Source organism: Cyprinodon tularosa, unplaced genomic scaffold (assembly GCF_016077235.1).
Source record: "Cyprinodon tularosa strain WSP-4 unplaced genomic scaffold, ASM1607723v1 ctg25, whole genome shotgun sequence".
NCBI classification, from domain to species: Eukaryota; Metazoa; Chordata; class Actinopteri; order Cyprinodontiformes; family Cyprinodontidae; genus Cyprinodon; species Cyprinodon tularosa.
The window spans coordinates 618759-631269 of NW_024038928.1; the positions used below are offsets into that span (position 1 = coordinate 618759).

Here is a 12511-nt window from a genome sequence, read left to right on the forward strand (position 1 = left end):
TAACCCCAGAATCAGAGTAACATCTGCTCGTGAAGATTCTCAGTCATCCAGGTCATAGTCATTCCAAAAAAGTAAAAAAAAAAAACAAACCATTGGACTTTGTTTTCCAAGTTTAAAGTTTCCAAGTTTAGTTCTGACATTTTGAATTGAAAAAGCTGGATGGGAAGCAAATTGTCTTCAAACTTGGGAAACAAAGTCCAGTGCATTGTTTTTTTTTTTTTTTACTTTTGCTGATAGAGTAACATTTCTATTTGGATGTAACTTGGCTGACGGATGAAACTTGTGCACTGATCTAAGGCCGGTGATTTAGATCAAATTAGAAGGATAAAATTAAGTATTTGGTTTAAAATTATTGCAGCTACAACGTTTTGCTTGTGAATTATTCTTATTTGTTCTAATCATCGCTCCTAAAATCAGCGCAGCAGTCCTACATTTTCACATCCACTGAAGTTAAACACTTGGTTAGGAAACAAATCTCCCTTTCCAATATGGCGGAGAAATGGACGCGTCGCAGGATTGTCTAACTACGTCATCCGGGTATGGCTACGTCATTTCGGCGACACGTGGGTTGGTGTTAGCGGTTATCTGAGCAGCGCGGTGGTTTGTAATTCTAACTAGATCTATCAGGTCGGAAACCCAGAAAACGATGGCTTCTGTCGGGACACAGGGCAGGAAGAGGCTCCTGAAGGAGGAGGACATGACCAAGGTGGAGTTTGAGACCAGCGAGGAGGTGGACGTCACCCCCACGTTCGACACAATGGGGCTCCGGGAGGACCTGCTCCGCGGGATCTACGCCTACGGTAGGTCCGGGCTTCCCTGCGGCCTCCTAGTGAGTTAGCTCTGGATGCTAATGCTAGCCCTCTTCCCTTATTGATTTGGTTGATATTCGGTTAATCAAAGCTCTGACTTCCACTCTAGATAACTAACTAAAGTCCTATTTAATGTAGATGCTCTTCAGGGAGTAGATGATTAAACTCTGGTTGCTTTTGAGGAGGAGGCCGGATGTTGTCAGAGTAACCCGCTCCTGTTCGGCCTCTAACAGCCGTTTACACAGGTTCGGATAAGAATCCGTTTTTGGTCCAAAAGCGGCGGTAAAAGTTCCGAGGACAGAACAGAACCGGTTTGTTAAGTTTTTATAAACGAAAACGAGGGACAGCCATGGCCTTTCACCAGACCGCTCTCTTCCCGGGGATCATTTTTTCTAGATGGAGGATTAATTAAAACATTCCTGAATAAATATAAAACTAGCTATAAAGTTATTTAACAGTTATGTATGTCTAATGTGGAACCAACCACTTGGCACCACACACACACACACACACACACACACACACACACACACATATATATATATATATATATATATATATATATATATATATATATATATATATATATATATATATATATATGCAGATCGAATGTGGCAGGGCAGGTTGTTCCAGAGCCTTGGTGCCTATCCTCCCTAAAACACACTTCTTCTCCCTGGCTTTTAATCAAGTCTAAGTGGACATCTGGCAAAAAAAAAAATATATATATATATATTTTTTTTTTTTACTTATTTTATTCAATTTTTCTATTGTATTGCATTGTGTTTATGTATCTTAGCTTTTTAGTTATTACCTTATTTCTTGTGGTATCTGTACAGCACTTTGGTCAACCCTGATTGTTCTAAATGTATCTGAATAATCTAAATAATTAAAGGTTGAGTTGAGATTTATATATATATATATATATATATAGATGGATAGATAGATAGATGGATGTATATAGCTATATAGATATGTCTAGATATATTAAATAGTCTGCTCTAAATGCTTATAAAACTGCAGTGTGAGAGCTACAAAACATCAGCAAACTCATCTGCATCCTTCATGACATAAAACTTTATGCTGAACTCAGCATCCATCTGTTATCTTCTATTAAATTTGTTTTTTTTACTCTCAGCAAAATGTACTCTTTATAATAGCTGATATAGACAATATTAAGTAAATGATCATTAACTCCACCTAAACAATCAAGAAAAGGACAGTAATATAATATTAAGTATCATATCAGTCTCTGGAAATGGTTAGGCTAAGAAGGACTGATGCTTGTTTTTTCTGGGTCTGTTGTGTTTCTGTTCTGGTGAAAAATGGAGCCAGCCAACTGGGAGTCCATAGAAAAGCCGTATTCGGCCCCCAGATTTTGGTTTTTAACTCTTCATCACCATTTAGCATTAAAAAAAAACTTGACATGCTTGTGTACTCTTTCACATGTCTTACCCCTAGTCCCTTTAAACAATATTTTAAGGGATGAGGGGCAGCAATGAAATGGGTATAAGGGACTAAGCAGCTACAATGTCTGTTCCATTTTTAGGGGGGGGCTAAAACAAAATGTATTTAGTAAAGATGTCCCGAAGAAACAGGAACGTTGACAGTTTAATTATTATTGTTATTATTAATAATAATTACAAATTTTTTTGCATATTAACTACTTTTTAATTTATGAAAATCGAGTCCTAGATCAAGACTTTTTCCTCACAGTTTAGGCAACAATTAAATAAGTAGGAATTTTGCTTAAGACCAGAGTTTTCTCTTGTATTAAGAGGTTCTTATAGTAACACAAAGGGCTAAATGTTTTTTGTTTTTACAATATGCTGAATTAAAAAATAGTACATTACATTTTAATAACTATATATTGTTCCAGCTGTGTTGAATACTTATTGAATAAACAAAAAAAGTGTTTTCCTACACATTTTTTAACTTTTAAGATATAAGAAAAACCAGGAACCTTTTGGCTGTTAGGATTATTGAATAAAAAAGGGGACCAAATTCATTCCATTTTACAAAGAAGTAAGACTGTCATTAACAGACAGGGTATGTCGGGCTGACGTCAGTCTGTTTGCCTCTTGCTAACTGATTAGATTTGTTTTTAGTCTAATCCATTAATCAGTGCAGATTGATACTCGGTTCTGGTTCTGTTTGCTCTCAGAGGAATGTTCAAACCTTGCTCCACAAAGTGCATTAAAACAAAAAGCTTCTCCTTCTATTATTCAATTGTCTTTCTCTAATATGTTCCAAACGAGCCAGAAGCTGAGGCGCTGTTGAAATATCTCTGGAGTGTAATGATGGATTCAGTGTCACCTGTCTCTGCTCTCTGATCAGTTTGAGGTTCTGATGAAGTTTTGTGTTCCAGGCTTTGAGAAGCCTTCTGCCATCCAGCAGAGAGCAATCAAGCAGATCATCAAGGGCCGCGATGTCATCGCTCAGTAAGCAGCCTATAGAAGCCCGCCTCAGATCGTCGCCGCCTGACATCACAGCGACTAACAACTGCTCTCTGATCTGTGCAGGTCTCAGTCTGGAACCGGAAAGACAGCCACATTCTGTATCTCCGTTCTCCAGTGCCTGGACATCCAGGTGGGTTAAGCTGCAGAACCTTCAGGTGTAGAACCTGTTCGGGGATCCAGCCCTTCTGCAAAATGTTTTCCAACCTGCTGCCCTGGTTAGCAGCTCATTACCCAGGACTGTTTTGTTTTTCTACAGGTGAGAGAGACCCAGGCTTTGATTCTCGCTCCGACCCGAGAGCTGGCGGGACAGATTCAGAAGGTAGCTCTTCACCCTCCTCCATCCCACCGGGACCATGTGGGTGTCTGTCTGTGTCTGATTAGTTGCTTGTCTGTCCGGTGCAGGTGCTGCTGGCTTTGGGAGACTACATGAACGTTCAGTGTCATTCCTGCATAGGGGGCACCAACGTGGGGGAGGATATCCGTAAACTGGACTACGGCCAGCACGTGGTGTCCGGCACCCCTGGACGAGTCTTTGGTGAGTCTGCGCCCATCTGCTTTTCCATAGCAACGTCCACGACCACACATAAATGGGGAAAGGCGAGGGCAGCGTCAAGGTGGAGTTTTAGCTGTCCCTGCATCAGTTGGTTATGTTCAGCTAGACCTGAGAGAGACCTGGTTCTGGCTCCTGGTACCAGGGTGAACACTAGGGATGGGGATCAAAACCCGGTTCTATTGAGGACCCGGTTCCACTTTTTTCAAAACCCGAAAATCAATAACGTTTGGGCTTATCGATACCACTATCGAGTCTGGTCGTTTTTTTTTTTTTTCTCCCGGGGTCCTGTAACATAATTGTGTGTGTCTCGAGTCGCGTCACAGCATTTAAATCTAATCAATCCCAATCACTGCAGCATGTACACCAATGTTTTGGAATTAAATTGTAAGCAAACAGATATTAAAAGTAAAACAAGTGAAGTCTGGCAGTTAACTTTGCTCGCGACTCGAGGATGGCTGAACGGACGAAAAGGTCTAAAGTTTGGCTTCATTTTACCAAGCTCAAAGATAAAGAAGAAGCGAAATGCAACTTATGTTGCAAAATCATCTCTTGTAAAGGGGGGAACACAACCTCAATGGCCAAGCACATTAGTATTGTGCATCAAATAAATGATCCAAATGCAGTACCTTCGACTGTCCGGGTTGAAAAGACTCCTCCTCCTGCTGCTGCTGCCGCAGCCGCACCACAGTCGGGCCCGTCTTCCATCATCCACTCAGAGTACCTCTGGTAAGCGCGCACACAGACTTTGTAGCTTGTCCGGTCAGTTAAAAATAGTAATTGTGAAATCCGTGTTGTAATCGGCAGCATACAAGCTAGCTAGCTTGAAAAGTAAATAAAGTTTCAGACGTGCTGCGTGATGATGTGTTCCATATTATATGTTTCATGTTGCACGATTGTACCATAAAAAAATTCCTAGTTTGTGAACTCCTTCACTTACAATGGCAATAAACCCGATTCTGATTCTGTTCAGATTGGCTCAGTAAAACGACAATTAGGTTATCATGATGCGTTCAAGTGTAACGTAAAGAAAAGGGAAATTGAGTTTTTGGCGAGAAACATGAGTAATACAGTTGTATATTGCTCTAATTATTTTAGAATATATAATTAAACTACTGATGCCAACATTTATTAAAAATTACATTTAATTTAAAATACAATTATTTATTTGCTAAATATTTTCCTAATCACTAAAAACATGATGAAAAGTGACAGTAGACAATAGATTAACCAACAATTGTGAAAATGTATATATTTTTTTAAACCAAAAGAAGACATTTCTTCAAAATATAGGAGATTTCTTCAAATAATTTTTTTCCCACTTCCTTTCTATCTGTTAAAACATATTGTCGCATCGTCTTTCCGCCAAATAACAGAAAAGTATCGATAAAGACTCGGATCGATAAGGAGTATCAATAAAGGTATCCATATCAATAAATATTAACGATCCCCATCCCTAGTGAACGCTGAAGTGGAGTCATACCGAACATCAGCCATTCTTAAAAGAAACAAAGGAAAACTTATTGTTCATAAAATAGCACTTTAGCCAGGATGAGATGTCGTCGGATCAGAACATCAGAATAAGTCTCTAAACACCTTGATTCTCTGGGTCAAAGTTGTGCTAACAGCTCATTATTTCTTGTTGGATCAAGAACCTTCATTTTAGACTCAAATCTGTTGGTCCTTTAACGTACCTCTAGTAGAGCTGACACTATCTGTTAAGGTCCAGTTTTCTAGCAACTGGTTCTGATAAGAGATTAGCTGTGGAGCGTTCTAATTAGAGATTCTCTGCACAAACTTAAGTTCTAAAACAAGATGATCAAACAATGACTGGATCATGTTAAGAAAAGTGAACCGGTTCTGTTACAGAACCAGTTAAATCTGATACTTTGAAGGAAAAGCGCTTGTAGACGGCCAGACAAATCATCCACAGAACTTTTGCTCTCAGGATGTTTTCACTGTGTTTCAGCAACAGCTGGTTTAGTCTCCTTGTGATGTCATCTGTGACAGTTCTGATTTGATCTGTTCTTCTCTTAAAGACATGATCCGGCGTCGTAGTCTGAGGACCAGAGCCATCAAGATGCTGGTTCTGGATGAAGCCGATGAGATGCTGAACAAAGGTGGGACTGAGGCCATATAGGGGGGAGCCCAGGACGGGTGAGGCTCCTCAGGTGTGTCCTCTGACGTCTCTCTCTCTGTCCTGCTCAGGTTTCAAGGAACAGATCTACGATGTTTATCGGTACCTTCCTCCCGCAACGCAAGTGGTTCTCATCAGTGCCACACTACCGCATGAAATCCTGGAAATGACCAACAAGTTCATGACCGACCCCATCCGCATCCTGGTCAAACGGTGAGTACAGAGCTACAGTCCATTCTAGTCTCTTATTTTAATTTTTTTTTAACAACCAAGATAAACATTTTAAAAGATAAAATAATACTTGAACCATGTCACAAAGACAAACATGAGTTAAGGTCGAGAAGAGATGAATTCATCGCCTCCATCAATCATTGTGGGCAATGTTAGAGCTTGGTAAACATGGCTGCTGGATGATATCCCCGACTCTAGCATCTCTGCTTTTTAACATGCAAGAAAAAGAAGAGAGGCAGAAGCAAGAGAAGTTGGTTAGCGGTGTTTTTTAACAGCAACTATTATCAACCAGGACATTTTACTGCAAACTTTGGATCTTTAACTGTTAGGCTACGTTCACACTGCAGGCTTTAATGCTCAATTCCGTTTTTTTTTTATGAAATTAAATTTTTTTGCGTTGCCGTTCACATTTCCAAATATATGTGACATGTATGTTATCTCCTGTGTGAACTGCATTCATACTAGGGGTGTGCAAAATAATCGTCATATCGATGCATCGCGATTCTAATTTTTGTGATCTACTGCATCGATTCTTGACGGCAAGTATCGATTCTTAATTTAAAAAAATGAACAAATAAAATACATGATTGGTTGGCGCACATCAGCCAAACCAAGTGAAATACAACTACCAGTCCAGCAGATGGTGCTGCGGATGTGTTGACGCCCGCTGCTGTGTGTCACAAGCTTTTCCGGCCACGGGATACTGAGACGAGTCATTCGTAAACAAAACATGGAAGACACTGAGAAAATTCGCCCCGCGGCTCCATCACATTTCAAGTCAGATGCTTGGATGCATTTAGGCTTTAAAAACAAAGAAGGTAAAAACGAAATTGATATGATGCACGTAATTTGCAAAAGGACCACTGAGGCCATGTAAACAGCACTGATTATCGTTATTTAGTTATTTTAAGTTTAATGAATCCTAAGATCTTTTTGTCAGTGTGTCCACGCCAGTAATAGTAATATTTCTGTCCAGTATTTGTTTTCATGGCAACACCTCCAAAAGTCGTTTCAATAAATACAGCTATGTATGAATTCAGTTGCTTTCAGTTATGTTTCAATTGAAGACACTATCCAGATCATACCCAGCCAGTCAGCCACTGGTAAGGGCTGTATCTTTTTCTTACAGTGTTCAGTGAAAATATCGCAATGCATCGCAATATTTCAAGTATCGCGATGCACCGTGATAGAATCGCATCGTGGCATGTGAATCGTGATTCGAATCGAATCATGACTTCTTTGCCGATACCCATTCCTAATTCATACAGCTTAAGTGTCCCGCATGCACATTAGAGGACGCAATGACGCAAGCCAGCGTGCTTCGAGTTTACGGCAGTAAACACGAATGTAGTGCTGGAACGCATCTTTCCGAACCTTAAAACCTCAATCTTTTCAAGATGGTTAAAAAAATGCTGCTCTCCACATCATTGTCCGCCATGGTGTTTGTTTCTCTTGCCGCTTCTGTGTGGCGTTCAGGTGGGATGAATGTGACCTGATCGTTGAGACACAGGTCGCATTTTAAAAGATCAGATTCGTATCGGATCCAGGACCACATAGCCAAGTGGCCTGGGTCGGATTGGAAAAAATCGGACCTGTGTTGTTCAGGCAGCCGTGAAAAGATCAGATCCATGTGAACGTAGCCTTAGTGGCAGGTTTATGTTCATATTTTTTACCCAGAGATCACCAGTGTTATTTTACTCTGTTGTTTTCAAGTTACAAGAGCTTAATGGTTTTTTTTAGCCGCTCTACAAGAGAAAACAAAACTCTGGACTTCCAGCTGCAGAGTTCTACACAAAGGAGCAAAAACGTGCAGGAGAGAAACTTTGATCCACAAATGGAAGAATTTAAGTGCTTATAAAGAACATGTAGGAATTAAATGAACAACTGGATGCTTCTTCCTTCCTCTCCCTCAGTGATGAATTGACTCTGGAGGGCATCAAGCAGTTCTTTGTTGCTGTGGAGAGGGAGGAGTGGAAGTTTGACACTTTGTGTGACCTGTACGACACTCTGACCATCACACAGGCGGTCATCTTCTGCAACACCAAGAGGAAGGTCAGTACACTCTCACATATGTATCTCAGGCTGGATCTCCCTTGGTTTGTGCTGTGCAGTCCTACCTGACCTGATTCTTCTTTTATATTCTGACTACCGTATTTTCACGACCATAAGGCGCACCGTACTAAAAGGCGCAGTCTCAGTTATGTGTCCCATTTCTGTATTTAACACACACATAAGGCGCACCGGACTATAGGGCGCATTTTTTATATACAGGTACATGTCCTCTACTACCTTTAAATAGCTCTACTGCGTATTTTAAAAATACAGCAGGCCCAAAACTGAGTATGACTGTGCTTTATTCATGTATTTATTACAAATTAATCAAACCTGCGTGCTGGCCATGAGACAGACACATCGCAGATGACACAGCGCTGTGATTACTCCTAAATTAACTTAAAATCCTGAAACCTGCCGACGGAATATGTTCGCTTTTATTGCCGGTATCCTGGTGCCTGCAGTTTAAATTATTTAGATGAAAAACACCTGCCAGCCACCGTGTGAGGCTGCTGTTGAAGGGATTTACTGTCGGTGTACCGCTGGTATGTGGGGGTCTGAGCGCCTCCGACAGAAATAGATAATCTGGATGAACTGACTGCAATTAAGTTTTCAGGTGGCCTTTCTCACTTAAAAACATATTAAAACTACTTTATTCCCACTGATCACAGCAAATATAGCTGCAAGATTTAGATTATTTAGATGAAAAAACACCTGCCAGCCACCGCGGTGAAGAGGAGGAGACGCGCCCAGAGGCGGCTGTTGAATTAAGTTTTCAGGTAGAAAAATAGAGCGGGAGCAAAACTGAGTATGATTGTGCTTTATTCATGTATTTATTACAAAGTATTAATCAAACCCATCAAAGTCATCATCCTCTGTTTCTGAATTAAACAGCTGCGCTAAATCAGACATGCCAGTTTCCCCTTCTTCGCTGTCAGAGTCACTTTCCGTGCAGCGCGGCTCCTCAGAAATAATGCCGGCTTTTGCGAAAGCTTGAACAATAGAGCCAGCAGACACGTTAGTCCAAGCATCAACAATCCATCCGCAAACGGTGGCGTAACTTGCCCGGCGCTGCCTTCCACTTATCCTGAAACTGTGCTCTCCGTCTGTCATCCATCGCTCCCACGCCGCTCACAGCCTTACTTTGAACGGCCGGTTCACACCGATGTCGAGCGGTGGAAGCTCCTTTGTCAGACCCCCCGGGATAACGCCGAGCACAGCGTTCATTTGATTCATCTTTTTTTTTCACATCGGCTGTGAGATGGGCACGCAGCGATGGTGATGCGTGGAAAAAAGCACCTGGTCTCCTCACATACACCTGCCTTTCATCATCTCCCCAGCCCGTTTCATTGGCGTTAATATCATATGTCATCAGAGCGCTGTGTCTGTCTCGCTGTCAGCTCCCAGATCAGCTTCTCTGATTGGTTGATGCGGCGCGTCCAGCAGCAAAACTTCAATTTTTCCATCTCGAGCAGCAGCAGCGCGTTGGCGGCGCGCTCCCGACGCGCTGCACCTGCAGCTCAAAACGCGCTGCAGGACCTTTTGCTGCACCTATACGCGCGTCAACCATTGACTTTGCATGTAAACTCGCTGCTTCTGCTGCACCTGCTGGGTCCGGTTCACACCGATGTCCAGCGGTTGAACAGCGAGCACAGGGTTAATTTGTTTCCCCATGTTTTTCACATCAGCTGTGAGATGGGCGCGCATGGAGTTACATATTAACAGACCCCCTTGCTAACCAGTTGCTAACTGGTTAGCAAGATGCTTCTGAGACACCGACCACAATCAAACTTGCTTGCGAACCTTCCGCCACAACAATCCCGCCCCCTTGATAAACGACCAATCACATTTACTTTATTCATTCGTGTAAAGTCGTGCACCACTCGGGAGACTTTGGAAATGCAACGGTTTGAAACAGCTGCTTCCCTACGACTTTAAATTAAAAATCTTACTTTAAAAAAAAATTTTGGTTAAATTACTATTCTAAGGGGAATTGTTAGCTAAAAGACTCGTTTTAGAGTCTACTTCAGTTAAAGCTACAGTGTGTAATAATTACAGGGATATACAGTCAGAAATGTAATATATTATACATAATTATGTTATTTATCATCATCTACGAGCTCAGCCTCTTAACCTTAATATTTGCGTTGCCTTAAAATTCATTATTTATAATTACATAGGAGCGGGTCTCGCAGCCATGGAGGCAGACATCTTTGCGCTACGGCAGCGCAGAGCCAACAAACTAGCGATCGCGAGATCGCCCATTACGCTCGAAAGTAACTACGGCAAGTTGTTTAAGTCTACATGAAATCTATACCCTACACAGACTAATGAAATACTATCTGTAAAATTATCTATGTAAACAAACCTCATCACTTGAGAAGGTAGGTGATGCGGACGTCGTGGAAGACATTTTGTCCCGTAACGCTCGCCGTACTGTTGGGGGGGAGAAGCGGTGGGGGGGAGATGTTCATGTTGCTGCGGTCTGCAGTCTGACCGCTAGATGTCGCTGAAAATTACACACTGTAGCTTTAACAATACGATTACCAAATTAGTCCACCATTTTTTCAGTAATCAATATTAATCTGATTAATTGTGTTAGTTGAAAATATTTTTCTCATTTCAACAAACGTGTTTTTCTGGAAGCTTTAAGTATTTTTACAAGATTTTGTCTCCAACCAAACCCTGGTGATGTTAGAGCCCATATAGACGGGATGATAGCTTTACACCCTGGTGCTCTGAGAACAGCCGCAAAGCCTCATGGGAAGTGTAGTCAGCGTGTCCGCTGTTTCAGGTGGACTGGCTGACGGAGAAGATGAGGGAGGCCAACTTCACGGTGTCCTCGATGCATGGGGACATGCCGCAGAAGGAGAGGGAGTCCATCATGAAGGAGTTCCGATCTGGAGCTAGGTAAGAGATTCTAAGACACACGAGGACTTGGAAGAAGGACATGGACTCAAAGACTTTAAGAGTTTGGAGACTCTCTCACAGAGACTTTCCTCCTTTCTGCCTTCTAGCCGTGTCCTGATCTCCACAGACGTGTGGGCTCGAGGTCTGGACGTCCCTCAGGTGTCTCTCATCATCAACTATGATCTGCCCAACAACAGAGAACTTTACATCCACAGGTAGGTTCAACCGCATGGTCTGATGTGAGCAGGCAGAACATTATGACAACTGTTCCAAAAAAGTAAAAACAAACAAACCACTGGACTTTGTTTTCTAAGTTTTAAAAAACTTCAAACTTGGAAAACAAAGTCCAGTGGTTTGTTTTTTAACTTTTTTGAAATGACAAAAGACCTGGATGACTGAGAATCTTCACCAGCATTATGAACACTGGTAGATGGAACCTCTCTTCTGTTGTTGGATCACGAAGCAGATAAACATATTGTCCTCAGGGCTGGTATTTAAAGGAACTATATTTCTTTTTATTTATTTATTTTTTATATAATTGGAGTCTGAAAAGATCTACTGCTGATTTTGCTGTCCTTTGGCTGGTGGTCATAATGTTGTGCCTGGTGGATTTGTGTTCCTGTAGAAGTTTTAGACTCAAAACAGAAAGTTTTTGGTCACATGACCTCCATGTGTGTCCTGACATGAGTCGACTTCTTGTGTTTGTCCAGGATTGGTCGATCTGGTCGTTACGGCAGGAAGGGTGTGGCCATCAACTTCGTGAAGAACGACGACATCAGGATCCTGCGAGATATCGAGCAGTACTATTCCACCCAGATCGATGAGATGCCCATGAACGGTAGGAGCTGACCATTTGGAGAACAGCTCTGTTACCTTGACAACCATGATTTCTTAGGCGTGGTGCGATTGACTGTTTCGACATTAACATAATTGGGGTTTTTTTTTTTCTCTCTGCAGTGGCCGACCTGATCTGACCTGATGACATCACAGCCCAGACCCCCCTCTGTTTTCTTTTTAATGGATCCTCGGTTCTTGTTTTACCTGTCCAGCGGGCGTTGGCTGTAAAAATGTCAGCTGTTTTTGTAAATAAAGTTTTTTTGGTTTCATGATTCTGCTGACTGAATTTTGTCATGTTTCCATGAAAACCATATGTAGCCCAATGGCAAGAAACATGCAGTAGACAAGCAGTGGCGCCCCCTGGCTCTAAGGACGTAGTAATTGCAGGTACATGTAGGTGGACTGATTTTAATTTTATTTTTTTCCCCCATTGTACGGAAGAGGATTAGGGCCACTGAAAAAAAAACAAAAGTTCACTGATTTTTTAATTTTATTTCAGTTTAACATGGGGAAAAAAGTCAGAATT

General features: G+C 41.6%; 1 protein-coding gene across 1 annotated transcript; it reads left to right on the plus strand.

The window, feature by feature from the left end:
• The first annotated feature begins 540 nt into the window (after nt 1-540).
• On the plus strand, nt 541-12258 carry eif4a3 (eukaryotic translation initiation factor 4A3). Its single transcript, XM_038288287.1, has 12 exons — nt 541-800; nt 3178-3250; nt 3332-3398; nt 3525-3587; nt 3671-3803; nt 5858-5938; nt 6027-6168; nt 8100-8238; nt 11033-11148; nt 11256-11363; nt 11859-11986; nt 12106-12258. The coding sequence occupies exons 1-12, from the start codon at nt 647-649 to the stop codon at nt 12120-12122; spliced, it is 1221 nt and encodes a 406-aa protein (XP_038144215.1). The 5' UTR covers nt 541-646; the 3' UTR covers nt 12123-12258.
• Nucleotides 12259-12511: the final 253 nt, after the last annotated feature.